Source organism: Amblyomma maculatum, chromosome 2, assembly GCF_055883805.1.
Source record: "Amblyomma maculatum isolate TAMU_Amacu chromosome 2, ASM5588380v1, whole genome shotgun sequence".
Lineage (NCBI taxonomy): Eukaryota > Metazoa > Arthropoda > Arachnida > Ixodida > Ixodidae > Amblyomma > Amblyomma maculatum.
The window spans coordinates 18,294,964-18,313,545 of record NC_139345.1 but is presented as its reverse complement, the minus strand read 5'-3'; the positions used below and the strand labels follow the sequence as shown (position 1 = coordinate 18,313,545).

Sequence of the window (18,582 nt, the reverse complement as noted above, 5' to 3'; positions counted from 1 at the left end):
CAAAGTTTTAAAAGATGTTAATATAATGTGGCTTAATTTAATATGTGTCTGGAACAAAATTAATGGAAATTCTTCAATGGAACTTTGCCCACAAAACTGCACGGCTTAATTCTGCTAGTCAGGGATCGTTCGGACCATGCACGAAAACACTACACTGCGTGGCTGACAAATATGCCCCAAGACGTAAAAACAAATAAGAGGTCCGTTTGTACAGCGTGTCCGCCACACACGCGCGAGCACGCCATGTAAATAGCGGAACCAGAGAGACGACGTTTAGCCCTTCTGCAAACTATCGATGCATGCGCGCAAGTCCTTCGTACGCGCAACTTTCCGCGGCGAACTCAAGAGCACCACATTTCGCACAGAGGTACCAACAGCGGCAGAAGCCCTTTTAGAAAACCCACTGCCATCTTGAAGCACCCACCCGCAAAAGTCTGTGTAGCGTGCAGTTCCGAAACAACTATATATGAATGCAACGCAAATTACACGCGCGCGGCCATCGAGAAATGGAGAGAAGTATTCAATCTCGAGGCCCACCGTCCATCCGCCCGGCTCTCTCTGGGTTAAGATTAAGACGAAAGGAAAAACAATGGGAGAGACGAGTCGCCGAGGCCGCGGAGCGCGCGTGACCCACGCGGCGGCGACAGGCCTGGCAGCGGACAGCAGCTGGTCAAGGCTGCGGGGCCGAGGCGGGCGAATTGTTTGCATCCAGCAGACGCAAGGTGGCTGCTGTGTCGAGGTTCCACGCGCAACGCCCCGTGTCGTGCCCTTCTGCCGGTTGCCCAACACGGACAGCGAGCCGTCGATTAGGACGGGAAGGGACCGAGACGAGCGCTACGCAGACGCGTGGAAACAAACGGCAAACTTTCGTGGCTCGGAAGAGGCCCGAATGGAAAGCTGGAAGCATGCATGGAAGTGAGGAACCAAAACCGCAGCAGACTTCACCAGGTGAAGTAGCTCCACTGGTCGAGTCTGGAAGACCTCACTGCTTCTCCACACGTCGGCGATATACAGTTGTATATACGGGTTCGTGCATAAATACGAAACATTTGATTTCCATAGCTGCGACAGTGACAAGAAACGAACTAAGCTACGAAGCGGCGGAAAGCAAGATTGGGCGGCCAATTTTACGCATGCGAGTCCGAAAGCTGTAGGGGCTTTTTCCGTACATGCATGGCGCGGCAGATTTTTCGTGGACACAGCTGAATTTCTCCCTTTCGTATCTCCCCACCTTTCTCGGGAGTCCAAGCACAACTGTCAACGACGTCTGCGAACCTAGCGGTATTTCCGCTACAAAAGGTACACCGCGATCTGGAATACACTAAATACGAACTCTCGGACAAACTAGCTTTCCTAATGCGCAACTATCCGCTGAAACAGTCAAGAAAAAAAAAAAAAAAAAAAAAAAAACCGCTTGCTTGCTTGCTACAAATCTGTGCAACAGATGTTCCGGATAAATGTAACCAAAAGTAACTAACTGCTAACTTTGCATAAGGAAAAAGATACTTCCCAATAGCTCGCACGACTCTCGAGAGCACTTAGCTCGCTTCACCAGCTTAGGACACTATCTTCCTTTGAAACGTTGGCCAGTTAAGCTTTGACACCCAGTAGATATGTAATAGAGGTGAACGAAGAGATGAGAATGACCGATAGCAAGAGCGGAAGAAAGTGACTGCAAAGAAATGCTCAGCCTGCAGGTGTTTTTGTACCACGTATATCAACCTCAGGAATTCGTTAACATAATCAGTTCCTTCCTCATCGGAAGACAGCGAATCATGAATACTGAATTCCACCCTCAAGAGCACAGCATGGCGCGGAAAGCAAGCTCATTCTGTGCAATCGACTCGAAGCTGTAACATCCCAGAAAGCCTGCGATTATGCCTTGCCGACACACGCTGATGCACCTGTCCGCATAAGGCGACTGCTTTATTCAACGAAAACCACCGAACAGAAGAATAAAAACAAGCCAAACAAAGACATGCAGCAGGAGGGTGTATACAGTCTAAAGTTCCTCCTCTAGCAAGGGCCGCCAAGTGTTGCTATAAACTTAAGGAGGCAGACAAGCACTAGTGACTGAGCCAGTTGCAGCGAAGCTGCCTGCTTTCGGGCCGCATGCACTGCAGTTGTGATGCATCGATAGAAACGAACAAAAATACACAGCACAGCAACCCATTTAACGATGACGGGGGACAGCGCATCGGTCAAAATAATGGGCCATTTCAAACGCAAGGATCGATAGCAGCTATGGTCGCACAGCGTATTCGATTACCTCGTCTTCGAGCGTCTCTGAGTGACCTGCGAAGGCAGGTCTGCTGCCAGGATTAGATCAATACAGTACCACAGTCGCGGTCTGCATCAAGAAAATTTTAAAATATATAGCATTCGGCGCAACGCCGAACGGAGCTGAAACAGAGCGGCTGTTAAAATGAGCTTATGATGAATGATGGGACAGACAAAAACTAGCTTCAACAAATGCGTGAAAGACTTCCCCTTCTCCGCCGCGGTGGCCGAATTCCGATCAAGGCTCAACGCAAAAGAGACCGCGTGCTGCGCCGATTCGTTATACGTCGAACCACAGGTGGTCGGATTAATCCAGTCATCCACTACAGTGACATTATCCACATGTTGCTTTTGGACGTTCAAGACTGCATACCACTCCATTGTCCCCCCCCCCCCCTTTTCATTGCACATCCCTTACCGAAAACAATGCCACAGGCACTCCAAATTGCAATGGATCCTCTCGAAATCAGAATTCTAGCCTGCGCAATGGGTCAGTTTGGAAGCTTGCTTGTGAGGGTTGTGAGAAAAGGGGAGACATATTTCAGAAGTGAAGTAACGACTTATGCAAGCCACGCTGCAAGGTTTCAATCACGAGCTTCGTAGAAGTGAAAAGGTGCCGCCGGCCGAGGTGTCGCCGGTTATTTCTCAACGCACAAGGCGTCAGTCATACTAAGCAACGATAGCGCCACCAAACGCGGACTAGGCCGAAGCCTTTGGTGCGCGCTAAGAGGCAGCGAGATGAAATTCGCGGCAAGGGCTTTTGACGAGCTCCGCGACGCGAACAAACAGGCGCTTTGTGTAGTTTCCTTTCCCAAGCTCTTCAAAGACGTTACAGCAAGAATGGAAACCAGGAGAAAATGCTATGCGGCGGACGTTTTCACTGTGGTTTTCACAGTCTGTACAGGCACCGCGTGCTACCACGCATGCGCAGAGAGCTTGGTCACACGCTTGCTGGGTTGCTCAGCGGATATGGCATCGGCATTGTGACGAAAACGATATGCACATGACGCCCGTGTGCTATATTGCAGCGCGGTCAAAACCAGCAGCACTCCACTACGGCGTCTCTGTCTGCCTTATTTCACTACCAGCAACCCCTGAAGCGCAGTCCCACTGTTCACCCTCACCGAGATTGTTACACAGATTTTCCTAACAAGTAGATACATCGAATTTCCTTGGTCTCTGCAGGCGACTAGTGCAACCTGCACACGCGATGTGAATACGCGTGCAAGCACCAAAGCAGAGCGAATTAAGGAAGCTCACAAATGGTAGAGGTCACAGAGGTCTCGATCCACCAGCCCTGTAGGAGCCGGAGACAACTACCGCACTCGGCACATTAACGCCATTTGCTCAATGATCGGGCAGCCCATAGGTCTCTCGATTACACTGGTGCTGAGTCACCGATAAATTCTCGGGACCCGTGTTTATAGCCCTTGTGAACTAAGCACAGAACCTGTACGGTCTTTAATAACGCATCTTGATGCTACACCGACCGAGACGGCTCGATTACAGGTATTGCCAGTATGCATACTTCCTTAAACCACGAAGCTTTTGTAGGAGGCGTACAAAGCTCTGCGACCGAGTTGGTGGCACAAGTTTCAAAGGCACAACATATTCTTCTTACACAAGACAGTGTCAAAGATTAATTTTCCAAACATTTTGTTCCATAGATGCCAAGAGAAAGGGAGGAAAGCTGGTACCTATTTTATCACTGGTGGCATTTATGGCACACCATTTATGGCAGCCAGAAATGACCAACAAAAGAAATGCGAGCATCGCCATAACTGGCTGTCTCAAAGCTGAATGGTGTTCACTGAGCTCTTTCTCTGATCGTGACATCACAAATTCGAATGAAGAAACTAAAATTGTTCAATTGTCCTCAGTGCCCTCCCTCCATCCACCAGGTTTGAAGCACTGAGTAGTAAGAACACTATTTGGCTTGGCTAGCATTTGCTTTAAAACTTCAGAATCCAAGCTCCACAGCAAGCCCGGCTAATGTGCATTATATACAATTTTAATTCACATTTGCTTTAAAACTTCAGAATCCAAGCTCCACAGCGAGCCTGGCTAATGTGCATTATATACAATTTTAATTCAAACAAAAATACTAGAGCTTCCAAGGTATTAATAAAATTCTGACTAGCACTTTTTTTTTTACAAGAAAAAAAAAAATCGTGATACTGTTCCTGCTTGCAACCAATCTTGCCCAAACTAGAATAACACTGAACCAAAAATTCGTTTTGCAAGAAGTGTTTTAGTAGGTACATTTTTTTTTTCTTTTTCAGTCACACTTAGAAATGGTGACCAGATAGCACATCAGAACCTCACTGTTTCCAGCTGTGTTTTTTTTTTCTAATCATGAAAATGGAAGTGTAGTAAATAAAAAAAAAAGAAACGCTGTTTAGTAGATGTTTAGTCTTAATTTCTGAGAACAAAATGTGCTGCTCTGGCATCTGCATGGCATCCTGCAAGGGCGCTTTGTCTGCCTGAACAAGCTGTAGGTGGAGAGGAAGCACCGGCAAAGTGGGAAGTGTGTGCTTCACGGACAAATTTAGGCACGCATGCGCACGTCTGCAGAGTTTTTGCAACGGCCACTTTAATTCTGCGCAACTCATCTAATGGAACCTAGAAACCGCCTTTTTAGGCTGCAGGTGACAAGAAAATTCAGATGACAGATGCATGCCTTGGAACCTACCCACACAATAATGCCCTGCATAGAACTGCCTGAAAAGCGGTTGGCAAGGTTTCGTTCTCGTGCCACAGCAGCAATGGAACTGCATTAACAGTTAAGCCGAAACAAGATTCACGCTGCCCGCAAGTGTGCTCCGCGTCAGTAAGGTGCAACACGCCAGAAGCAACCAAACACTGAAGCGAACAAGAAGCAATGAGAGTCCTGCTTTGGTCAGTGCACTGTCGCTGCTGCACACGCAACCATATTCTGTCAAAATGCTGGCATGGGGTAAATCACTATCCCAAAGTGGAATTCTCAACACTGCATGTGGGGAAAGCTATCACAGTTGCGATGTAATAGCATGGCTGTATTGCCTGGGTTTTTATGGGAGTTTGGATGAAATTTGCTTCTGAAAATGTAGCAGGAGGGGAAAAGCAGCTTAGAAGCACCGATTCAAATGTGAGTAAATAAAACGGCCATTGCTATTAAGCAAAGCATGCAGTTGAGCTAGTTAGTTTTGGTTGAGCATGAAAAAAAATTGTACGCAAGATCAATATGCAAAAGGGGCGATCATTGTTTCGGCGTGTCATCGGTAGCCTTGCTAGAAAAAGTATGCATAAATGGAGGGATAGGATTCTTCATTCTCACTAATCTGAACTTGCCATATTTTCTGTGTGATGGCGTTTGAGTAGGCATGTGCTTGGTTGATTCTTTCCTTTTGCAATGCTCCACTTGCAATAGTGCATCAGTTTTTAGTAGCACTCATGTTGTGTCTCTTCCTGTTGCCCTGTTTTGTGCACAATCTTTTGTTATTGGGTCATTCCATGCGAAACGTCCCGGGCCTCAAAAGTGGCCATCACCAATCCTCACGGAAAAAATTGGGGTCGATCGGATAAATACTGTTTTGGTAAAGTAATTCGGTGCAAAAAATTTTTTTCACCTCAGCAACATTCAAGTTTTTGTGAACATTGAAAACCTGCTAGCACGTAATTTAAATTGGGTGCAAAAGCAGATTCTATTTTATATTATCGCATATGTGTTGTTTTTTTACTGCAACTTCTGAACTGTCCCCACATAAGGCTTTTCTGCAGTTCCTTTGTTCAATAAAGAAGCAAAAAATTGTATGTTTTCAGTATTTTTTATCATGAAATTCGTTCATATTTCAGTCAAATTTTTACGTCATTTACTGGTTGGTCAAGTTGATCCCTAAATTAATATAAACTTTCTTTAGGAAGTATATTTTGGAAAAATCAGTCACAAATTTGCAAAAAGCAATACTTCTGTCAAATTGAGAGTTAAGCACAAAGGCCCTCGAGATAAAAATGCGTGAAATAGCTCATTAAACATACAAGCTCCTCAGCTTACAATACAGAACTTTTTGCTCGAGTAAATTTTGTGCAATGCAAGAAAAACAAATTTTGAAGTTCAGAAACAATGTCACTGCTCTGCACTGCTGAACTGTGCTTTCACTGCATTACACTTGTGTGGCGCCGACCTTTTCTTGTCACGCATGTTTACTTTAGCTTCTCCCCAAGCCAACACTTTCTCAATCAGTTGATACAAAAAAAATCATCTTGAATGATACACTTTCCAGAGTTTGAAACTCACTTTTGGCATGAGCGTGAGCAGGAATGCGAAGAAAGCATCGACGTCATGCATGCTGTGTAACAGTCAACTTTGCACAGGCAGAAGAATCATGTGGTCATTTCTTTTCTCCTGTCTCACAGCAGAACGAATTGGTTTGAACGAGCCCACATACATGTACAGAAGGAGGGTAAACCTGAAAACAGGAAATTTCTCTACATTTTTCGACTCTGCCTTTTGTTTTCTCATCCCCTCATCTATTAAACATTTGAATTTTTTGTTTCATGGTGACTTGCGAAACTGCTTCAAGATGGCACGAGCGGTTAGACAGAGGATGTGCGCGACATAATGCAGACGCTGAGCATTGATGGAGCATGACCTGAGCATGATTTGCTTCGAAAAAATGATGTGCTGCGGTTGGCACTTAGTGGCAAGAATCAGGCTCAGGCATGACCCGTAACAAGCTCAGTTGTTTTAGGCACGAAACAATGAATCAGCGCCAAGTAGAATGCCTCTTGTGTCTGACAGTTCTCGCATCTAGACGAAGACCTGAAATTGTTCACTGTTTGCTTTCCTCACACAAATGGATATTATTAAAATGCTATTGAAGTGTAAAAAATAATTGAGCAGATGGTAATTTTACTGACATATTTCGCTTAGGAGATATCATTCACCCACATATATTAGATAGAGAGTTAATAGGCACTTTGAAATTGAGCTGTGGAGCGTAGCTCTTATGCAGTGAAACTATAGTTCGGCAGTGCCAAGCAGTAGAACTGATTGTGAACTTCGTAAATTTTGTCCAAAGCAAGAAAAATTTTTTGAACGAAAACTTCTGGATTGTAAGCTGAGGAGCTTTGTGTTTAATGAGCTATGTCTCATATCTTTATCTTGAGGGCCTTCATGCTTAATTTAAATCTCAATTTAACAAAAGTATCTTTTTGCCAAATTTGGGACAGATTTTCCTAATAAGTACTTCTCAAAGAAAGTTTAAATTTTTTGGCATCAACTCTAGCAAACTGTGAATGGTTTGGTTTGTTTTGTGGGGTTTAACGTCCCAAAGAGACTCTGGTAGTGGAGGACAAGAAATTTCGACCACCTGGGGTTCTTTAACGTACACTGACATCACACAGCACATGTACGCCTTGCGATGAATGTTGCAAAAATTTATTGTAACAAATACGAACGAATTTCAAAATAAAAAATACTGAAAACGCACAATTTTTTGCTTCTTTATTGAATCAAGAATACGCAGGAAAGCCTTATTTGGGGACATTTAAGAAGTTGCAATACAGAACAACATATATGCGATAATATAAAATAGAATTTGCTATTTTATCTGCTTTCACACCAGATTTAAAAATGTTTAAGTGCAAGCAGATTTCGCATGTTCACGAAAACTTCTAAAGTCGCTTACGTGAGAACTGGTCCAAATTATTTTACCAAAACAGTATTTATACAATCTACAATTGATCATCATCATCATCATCATAATCCTCAGCCTGATTATACCCACTGCAGGGCGAAGGCCTCTGCCATATTCCTCCAATTAACCCGGCCCTGTGCGAGCTGCATCCACTTGACCCCTGCGAGCTTCTTAACCTCATCCATCCACCTAATTTTCTGCCACCCCCTGCTATGCTCCCTTGGAATCCAGTTTGTTACCCTAAGCGACCATCGGTTATCCTCTCTTTGCACTACATGTCCTGCCTATGCCAATTTCTTCTTGATTTCCACTAGAATGTCAGTGACTTGAGTTATTTCTCTGACCCACTCTGCACGCTTCCTATCTCTTAACGTTATCCCTACCATTTTTCTTTCCATAATAGCCCTCTGCGTTGTCCTCAACTTAAGTAGAACCCTCTTTGTTAGCTTCCACACTTCAGCCCAATAGGTAAGTACAGGTAAGATGCAACTGTTGTATACTTTCCTCTTGAGCGATACCGGTAGGCTGCTAGTCAATCTGGGAGCGCTTGCCAAATGCGCTCCATCCCAGTCTTATTTTCTGTTATTTCCCCTTCATGGTCCGGATCTGCGGATACTACCTGTCCTGGTTGGTTGGTTTGTGGGGTTTAATGTCCCAAAGCAACTATGAGAGACGCCGTAGTGGAGGACTCCGGAAATTTCGACCACCTGGGATTCTTTAACGTGCACTGAAATCGCACAGCACACGAGCACCTTGCTTTTTGCCTTCATCGAGAAGCTGCCGCCGAGGCCAGGATTCGATCCTGCGTCTTTAGAAACAGTAGTCTAGCGCCGTAACCACTGCGCCATCCCGGCAGGGTGGATACTACCTGTCCTAAATAGACATTCGCCTACTACTTCCAGTGCTTCGCTACCCAACGTAAACTGCTATTCCTTCCCTAGGCTATTGAACATTACCTTAGTCTTCTGCATATTGATTTTTAAGCCTACCTTTTTACTTTTCCTGTCTAGGTCATCAATCATTCTTTGCAATTCATCCCCTGAGTTACTTAGCAAGGCAATGACATCAGCAAATCGCAGATTACTGAGGTATTCTCCATCTACCCTTATCCCTAACTGCTCCAATTCCAAGTCTCTGAATACTTCCTCTAAGCAAGCTGTGAATAGTACTAGGGAGATTGTGTCTCCTCAATTATCCCAATTTTATTCGAGAATAGGTGATGGCCGCTTTTGGGCTATGGGATGTTTCACGTGGAATGACCCTGTTGCACAAATATAGGAACCATTATAAAGCTGAGGTATGTAAACCTTCAGACACATCTACAAATTATGTATACTATCTCCTGTTACTGCCTTGTACAAGTGGAGCACAGATAATGAAGTGGCTCCACAAGGTAAAAGAATTTATTGCACAAAGAAAACTGCATTACAGCAGCTTAAGCAGCACACTGCTGCTGAGGTTAACCACAGCAATATTTATAAAGGCTTAAATATGTCACCTGTCCCAAGCACTAAAACAAAGTTCACATGCACTGATCAAAAGTCAGTGATGCATATCAGCACAATCCGTTCAAGGAATAGTAAAACATGAATACATGCAAGCTTTAACAAAAAAAAGAAAAAAATTGCATAAAAACAGCACGGTCACTGAAAAACCTGCCATCAGCAGTCCAAACGCAGGAACAGCCCCACTTAGTAGAAAAAACAGTAACGCAGTAAAAATGGTCTAAAAAAAGTTCGAAAGTACTGATAATTGTTCAAATGACCAGCACCAATTTCTTAGCCCACTACAGAGTGTGCCCCCATGAAATGCATGCAGAAAGGCACCAGCAGGGGAACCAGCAAGCAAGCTTCATTCCTCCCCCAGTCTCAGAAGAGGGGACAAGAGGACCAAAGCTGCAAATGTGAGGAAGAGCCGCAAGCAGCCAAGGGTCAGATCAGAAATGGGAATATTCCCTCACCGCTCTTCCTCCTTACGCCGAAGTGAAGCGTTCAGCTTCCTTTGGACAGCTGGGTTCGATATTATCTTGCGACCAGGTTGTGGCGAAGAGCCCTGCGTAATCACCAGATGTCGCTGACCACCCAGGAGGATCTTTTTCGTGTCCTCAGTGTCACTGTCTTCTTCACTGGACGAATCAGAGCTTGACTCAGAACTTGACTCTTCCTCTTCATCCACCCCCTTCTCTTCCTCCTCTTCCTCCTCCTCCTCTTCTTCGGAAGAGGACTCACTGCTGGTGCTTTTTGGAGACTCAACTTCAGGCGAGCTCTTCTCTGGTTTCAGAATGGGCTTCACAGGAGTGGTGGGTGCACAATCTGCAGGTTGTTCTGGCTTAAGAATGCCCTTGACATCTTCTTTAACTTCAGGATGTTCCTGTTTCAAGATGCTCTTCACAACTGGCTGAGGCCCTGCTTGAACCTTCAAAATGCCTACAAGAGAATAGTGGAATTGTGCTTTCAGTTTCATAGCACTGGAAAAAAAGAAAGCATTGCCACATGCTTTTTAGTGAGCTTTACCAGCCAAGAGAAGACATTTCTAAAATATGCACTATAATGAATAAGGTTTTGGCATCAGGCATGCACCACCCATTGTACATCAAATGTGTCACTAAAGGAGAAGTCTGAATGATATGCTATAATTCCAAGAATGTTGTGTTTAAAGTCAATCACTCATTAGTTGAGTAATCATTAAGGCCTCAGCCCTTTACAAAGGGGCAACCAGTCTCCATAGTTGTCCAGGATGTTATAGCTGCAGCATTTCTCAAGGTGACAACTATGGAAAGTAGCTGCTGGCCTGTACAGTACTGTACTAATAACAAGAATCCTGCTCTTAGCATTTTTATTTATCACATACTGCACACCAGACATGGTCCGCAGTGCATTTCCCAGACAACGCACATATCTGATGCATCAGAATGGACCCTTATTCATACATGGAGAAAAAGCGGAAATGTATTCAAATGGCTCTTTTACAGCTAACATTTATTTGCAGTCATGCGCCACCACTCCTTAACACCGATGTGTACGTCACAACTGCCGACTGGTGATGTGAGATGTCTCAAAGGTTAGCATAGTCACAGCTCATGCCTTTCTATTAACCGCAGGGGCATCGATTGAGTACCAACATTCTCAATCCAAAATTCTCCAAATCGCCCATAATGCACTGCAGCCAAGGAATTCCAAATCCCTACACTCCCTAAATGACCATGATTGCAGTTTATGCTGGATATATAGAACTTGAATTATTCTTATGTCAAACTCAGAAAATCCCCTTAAAAGTCCCATGCCAAAGTAGAGCACTAATTCGCGTTTATCAAATTTCTGCTCAGCTAACATTCAATACATCAAACTGCGTGCAGTGCCCCTGCTATGGGCGCTTCAAAAAGCTCTTGCACAATCACATTTGGAACACAGGGCCGGATTGGCAGCGTCAATTCTGTAGAATTGCGTAATGAGGAAACCGTTGGGTCCACCTGAAAGTGGCTTTCTGTCTGGCATGCTTTTTTTCCAATGCGACACTGTCCTCATGCAGTGAAGCCAGCCTAGCTGACCAAATACCCATCAATGGACATCACGTCCCTTGTTGCAAGCGTTTCTAAATTACTTGCATTCCTCAGATTGCTCAAGTTCTCTCTGTCCAAGGTCAGACTAACCGCATATAAAACATTCACCCATACTAAACTTTAATACGCACCGAGTATTTGGAACCTCCATCAAGAGTAATTACTACAAAATGTTAGAGGACATTAAAAATAGTTTCTGGAAAAATAAAGTATGAATGAATGCTGCTTTTATTTATCAAACTACAATTCTCAGCTGAGTGTTACTAATATTAAATCCAACTTCCCTGGCATCCCGTCATAAGATAGCAAGGCTACTTCACAAACTTTAATCTAATTTTCCTCAACAGACCGACAGCCTAATACCCCTGTCACGTGGCCACTTTCAAAGGCAATTGAGTCGAAAGCCTTCGAGATTCTCAATCGCATTCAAAGTCGAAGAAGTTGTGCCGCTATTACATGGCAAACTTGACCGCCGCCGAGGATGCATGCAAGCAATCGGCCTACAACAAAATTACTATTAGTTACAATATTATTGACTCTTGGAATAAATATCGTTTTGGAGGGGCTGAATGGCATTCATGCGCTTTTCAGCAAGTGCTGGCAACAATGGTATTGCGCTTTCTGCTAGCTTCTAAGGCGAAACATTTTTTTTTTTCTCCCGAAAATAAGCTGGGTATTCTGAAATTCCATGATTTTTAAGTGGTGATGTGACTGATTTCAATCCCCAGCATATTATTACAAGCGCTCCATGTCAGACCGCATGCTGTCACTGCTCTGAGGCCTTCATGATCTCTGTAGAGTTGTGAGCTGCTCCGTTGACTCGACAGACTTGACTCAATGGCCATTGAAACTGCCAGTGTAGCAGTGCTTCTGAACTATTCTTTTTCTTATTTGCTTATTTTTTATTATTCGCTATTCGTTTGCTTATATCCATATGTGATTATTGGGTTGACTGCTGTGTCTATGTGTGTCTGCAATTCATGTTCAAAACATTATTTTTTTGTGAACCATTATTACTGTATCTCCCCCCCTTATGCAATTCCCTCCCCTAGAGTCTGCCTTAAGGGTTTATTTTCAATAGCATGTAAAAAAATAATGAGCCCTGCAAGAATACGTACCATTTCCAACTGCTTTGCTTTTTCATCTCTCTCCCTTCCCTCTTTTTTCCAGTATGCAAGGGACAACTATCAACTTGCCTTTGGGAGCAGCAGCACTAGTAGGCTGTGCCGAGTCCTCTGGGGGTGAAGAATGAGAGCGCGTTCGCGCAAGCGGCACGCCAAGGGAAGCAGTGGTTCCCATGACTGGTGTGGCAGGCTCTGCACCGCCTGTTTGGGGACCTAAACTACGCCGCATGCTGTTGGAGCGCACCGGCTGTTTCTGCTGGAGTACATCCAAGGTAACCTGCACACAGTGACATCAAATGACAGATTTCAAACATGCTGCCTGCATTATGTGCACATTCCAAGAATGGCATTTTCTGAAAAATCTAAGCTGACATAACTCAAACTCCCTTCAGAGCACTGGGGTGCTGCACTGGCATAGTGGATGTTCTACCAATGCCAATTGAGTTGCGAAACAGAAGAATGCAGAATGCACTGTAGAGTGCAGAATGGAACTTTAAGTGACCTGTGCTTTGAGGACAAACATGGCTGTAATGCACAAGGATGCTTTGTGGATGTATATGCACATAAATGAATATTTTGCTTCTTGTAAATTTTTCTTTCAAAATCTCACCTTGCTTGCCTAACAATGCCCGACAATTCACCACAGGTAGGCAGCAACCACCAAACGCAGCAGACAGTGCTTTGACGCAAGAAACAGGTGAGAGAAGAATGCTCACTTTTTGATTGAACATCTTGAGCTTGTCAGCCAGGCTCATCTTAGAGAGGTCATCTTCCTTAGCTTCTGGCTGCTTGTCTTGTTCCTTCATCTCTTTCGCTGCCAGCTGTACTTCCTCAGTGGTCACAGGCTGCGTCTGGGCACGCTGACGTCGTTCGGCGATGGAAAAGCGCGGTGGTCGCTTCCGCTCTGCTCCATTCTGGGGAGCATCCAGCACCACCGACTTCTTGAACATTGACACCTTTTCTGCCACACTTAACTTGCTAGGATCAGCAGAGTCGCTGTCCTTGGCTGCATCAATGTTCATGGGGCTTGTCCTCTTGTGCCCACTGCAAGGAGGAAAGAAAAGTTGAAGTAAAAATTTTTTGATTGGCATTTCAATGACTGAAGTCAGCTCCTATCAAGTGTTGTGCAGTAATGTGTTGAAATATACAAACTGCCCACTGGTTCACCAGTGCTTCTACATGATATGTACTAAACATTCTCCACTCAGCCTCCTCAACATCGCAATTTCAAGCCAATTTTTGGTGTCTTCATGTTTGAATGATTAAAAACTAATTCGGATATAGTTAATTTATAGACTACCAAAATATGAACAACAATGTGAGAAACAAGACGTGATCTTTTTATAAAAGTAATTTCAACGGAGCAAAGCTTTATTTAGGAAAGCCTTATCAATACAAAGATGATAATTGCAAGTTTCCTAACATTTCCAAATTAATCTCTAGTAAAACCAATTATGGACTTGCCTTTATAGTGTCCGTGTGTCACGGGCATTAGAAGCACCAGGTATATGAATAAAAAGACACCTCCCCAAAAAGAGTCATCCGCAGACACACGACAGAGTTCAATCGTCTTTCCAGAAGTGGTCTTTTCCGTAAGCGGAGATCGCCAATCTCTTTCACGGCTAAAAAGGAATGGCCTCCTACCCAATGGACACCAGTGATTATCTTTTGATAAGTAGAGGAAGCAAAAGTGCATTTTCTTGCCACTTTTATACATTATAAAAAAAAGTTTTACGTTTCACAGAAGGTTAACTGGGCACAATAATGTAGTTTTTCGGCAGCACTCTCGTAAGTATTGAAAGATATCACGTGGTGATGCTAACCACCAATGCAGATGCACGCCATCTTTTTTAGTTTAACGTTTGTGAACTAGTGTAGCTAAATTTACTATAAGCAATGTGTAATAACACACATATTTCATTTATATGTTGAGATACGCCGGTTTATTCTGAGTGGTTTTGTTCTAAGATCTAGCGCCACGCTTTCGATAAGAGTCCACAGTAGGAAACACTAAAAAGATTGCCAGCGCCGTGTGTCGGCTATGCAATTCCTTTTGAATAAAAGTCTGCCTTTCAACTCGCTAGAAGACTGCTTAGGTGAAAGAGTTTGCTTGCTTGTGTGACACAGGCATAAATAACCCCTTCAGGCACTGAGTCCACATATGTGGACGCAATCTAAATTTCACTATATCTTTGCACGGAGTGCTAATTTCCGCCTTCGGATTTGGCACCTGTAACATTTGGACCCGCCCTGTCAAGTATGTGGCGCCATCTCTTGTAGCTACAGCAAAGTGTGGTTGTAAACGGCAAGTAAAAATGGATGTCGCAGCGTTTTATGGCGGGACAAATCAGCAGCTCTTATTTTTGCATGCCGCTTTTTAAACAGATGCCTAATAATATTATTTATTGTAATTATTACGTCAATAAGGGAATGTAGATGTTGCATGCCAGATTTCATTATCTTAGACATAGAAAAAGTGCTTCAGAGGACTTTCAGAGTTCGTGTCCACAAATGTGAACACTGCGTCTCAATGCCATAATTGTTAAAGTGTCCGCGGCGCTTTGTTACTTCGTGCAAGAGCAGTACGTAATACCCTGATTTGTATTCAGGTGTCACAGTCTTGAAGGCGCCAAGGTGTTCTCAGAGGAAAACCTTTATTCGTGCTTAATAATTAGTTAGAAAATGCAGAAAATGTTCCAATGTTCTCATACATGTAGCCGCTTTGAGGTGCCATGTTCACATATGTGGACGCGAATGAACTATACATATTTTTGCACTATCTTATATCTGAATTCTGCCTGGCCTACTAATTTCCGTTCAGAAAATTTAATTGGCACCTGAAGGAGATAATGGAAAAATTCCACAGTGCTAGAAAAGATGAGCACATGAAACAGGACAAGAGATGTACAACGCCGGTACCATCCTTTGTAAACATTTATGTCTAACCTGCCTTTGGCTCCAGTGATAAGCTAGTTTTATGCAACACCTTTGGTAGATATTAGCATGTCAAGGTAGCATGGCTTTATTAATATTTGTCCACAAACTTTTCAGCTGGCTAAAACTTTAATGCTAATAGAAGGAAGCAAAAACAGTAGTGCATAAATGTACTAGTTAAAGTATACAGCAGGACCCCCAAAACAAATTTTGCTAATATGACTTTTGGGGTATAAATTCCTGAAATTTCATGGCTAGTGTGCGATGTGCCATTATGGATTAAATTAATGTGCAAGCTATGACTGCAACGTCGACCACTATGCTTTCCCCACACATTATTGACTTCGTTATCGCTACAATTGAGCTGTATAAACAGCGAGCAGTTTACAGTGATGTGTGGCCCATACGTAGCCAAAATGACGATCAGCAATTGTGCTGTACGTACCACAAGCAGTTTGCGATATGGACTTCCCGATTGCCAGTCGCGCAAGATGAAGTCTGAGATAACACGCGGCTGGCATATCACCAATGTCATTATTGCCAGTCATGTACTTGCCGCAAGTAGTATGCTAAGCTTGTGAGACCATTGATATATCACCTCAGCCATAAAGAGCTCTGTGCACATGCATTTCTCAAGCTTCTCGTACAGATTTTGTTCATTGTGATATCAATTTTTGAATGAAACAAGCTTTACTGCAACCTTGTGAAATTCCTATTACTAAGATTCCACTGTAAAAACAGATGATCATAATAAAATTAGGTCATTAGACCCTTACGCAGCATCCATCTTGATAGCCTCTTCCACCTCTTCCGATGTCACCGGCAGAGTGCGTCGACGTTCCCGCTGCTGACGAATGCTTTTGGAAGGCGGACTGTAAGGCAGTGGAAATTCAGGCTTCTTGACGCAAGTTTGAACTTCCTGTCTTGGCAAGCCTTCCTTGTTAAAGATGCTCAACGATGCTTCTTTCAGCACCAGGTTACGGAAGGACCGGACAGACTCCAAGCTGTACGTACAAAAGGACTTATGTAACTAAACACTGCAGGCACAACTTCACCAGCTGCAGAAAAATACCTAGAAGTGTGAAAGAGCAGACAAGGTGGTACACAATCCGGGGTGGAAGCAGGCTCGAGCATTTTGGAGTAGCTCAGGGAGCAGTAATAATTCCATTCTGGAGCAGCTTTGGAGTAATAAAATCAGAACTGTAGAGCACCCGAATTATGTTTTGAAGCGTTTTAATGCTTAAACACTTAATGACAAGTGTCTCTTCCTGACATACAAAAATACCCATGTCAAGTATTTTTTATTCCATGTTCAATGCTTTGCTGAATACATACACATCTTTGACAAGACATGACAAACAGCCAAAACATGTACAAATCCTTAAAATAACACGACTGAACTGAGCAACAATTTGGAACAGACTAGCATACTAAACTTGCTAACTGAACATCCAACTTTAACTTAAAGCTTTTCACTATTTTGACTCTATAAATTCAAAGGTAGAGTCTACCACATTGACGCACTTCAGCACAGCCACTAGTTTGCAGGTAACATCGATGAACAGCACATTTTTGCTATCTTGTGCATATCCTTTCGATCCTATGCCTGTTCTGATAAATTTCTGGGCAATGGTCAGTATAGTGCCTTCGAGGAGGATAGATGGCACTGAATGGTAGGCTTTTCCAACTTCAGGTTTTTTACTTCACGGCATTCTGCCAGCAGCTGCTCACATTGAGCTCACTGGCACTTTTAGCGATTGACATCTAAGTGACATCACTTTCATAACAGTTCACGTATGCTTTTGACTAGCATAGACACGACAGTCGCAGTGGTGTACCTGCTTGGTTTCACAGTAGAACTATTAGAATAAGTCCTGTAGTTCTTAGCGGCTGGACAAGCTTTCAAAGGCTCATGGTAGTTTGCAGTGTCTGCTTTCCTCACTACTCCATGTTCCCTCACCACCAATAAAAGATTAAAAAAGCTGGGTGAAAGCGCTATGTCACGTACACCAAGCATTTTTTCAGTTAATTCCCTCTCGCCGCTTGTGGCTCATTTTAAATTTACATGTAAAATATTCATTGTGCTCCACAATTTTCTAGTTTATGAAAATTTTATATGTATTAGGCTCAGCACGAGGTGAGACATACCTCCGCTACCAATGTGCTGCCATCGTTTTGCCTATGGCAGCCCCTATACTGTGCGCATGCAACTCTCAACGTGCCATCACCCTGATGTGCTTCTCAGTCGTTTAAACAAGCTGCATCAGACTGCATTTTCTTGTAGGCCCACTGTGTGCCAAACCATGTGTTAAAATTTTGTCACTGTGTCGCAAAATTTAATGACAAAACATTGAAGCAGCCAGTTTGGAGCAATTTCGGAGCAATAGTGCGTTTTGGAGCAGGATGGAGCAGGGAAAGTAGTTTGGAGCAGAATGGAGCAAATGGAGCAGCACTTCCACCCTTGCGCAATGCTTCATTATTAATCCGGGATACAAATTTATAATCAGCTAAGCTGATGCAGTTAACTGTAAAAGCAGAATGCACTTTGCAGGATGATGCTTTCCCCTTTTGCCACATCTCATTGCCTGATAAACATACCATTTAATTTTGCTTTCGGTGTATAACACTCAAAGCAAGCTGTAGGGGAATAACATATTTCCAATACTTGGAGAGCTCCTACAACACCTGACATGACAAGCTTCATGATGACCGGATAACCAAACCCTTCACCCACACACCTTTCCCAGAACACTGCTGCTCCTGCTAACTGTTGAGAAAAATTTATCAAAACTGCACATGCTGTGGGTACCACTGCCTCACATTATGCTGCAAAGTGATTCCATTCCCTAAACTACAGAAATAAGCCCTGCATGATACTATAGTGGGACGCAAGACTGAAAAAATTTGACCGAAACATCAAATTTTGCTAATGATGAAGCTGGTGAATGGTGAAGCTGGCATTGCACCACTCCCCCATTCCCCTCCTTACCACACTACCCCTCGCAAC

General features: G+C 43.6%; 1 protein-coding gene across 1 annotated transcript in view; it reads right to left on the bottom strand.

Annotated features, from left to right (window-relative positions):
- LOC146198080 (uncharacterized) overlaps nucleotides 1-18,582 on the bottom strand; it is a 123,129-nt gene that overhangs the window by 72,935 nt on the left and 31,612 nt on the right. The window contains exons 11-14 of the mRNA XM_084591850.1: nucleotides 16,352-16,579; nucleotides 13,358-13,685; nucleotides 12,714-12,918; nucleotides 9,919-10,384 (exon numbers count right to left, since the gene is read on the bottom strand). Of these exons, the coding sequence (XP_084447976.1) occupies nucleotides 9,919-10,384; nucleotides 12,714-12,918; nucleotides 13,358-13,685; nucleotides 16,352-16,579 (1,227 nt within the window). The remainder of the gene's footprint in view (nucleotides 1-9,918; nucleotides 10,385-12,713; nucleotides 12,919-13,357; nucleotides 13,686-16,351; nucleotides 16,580-18,582) is intronic.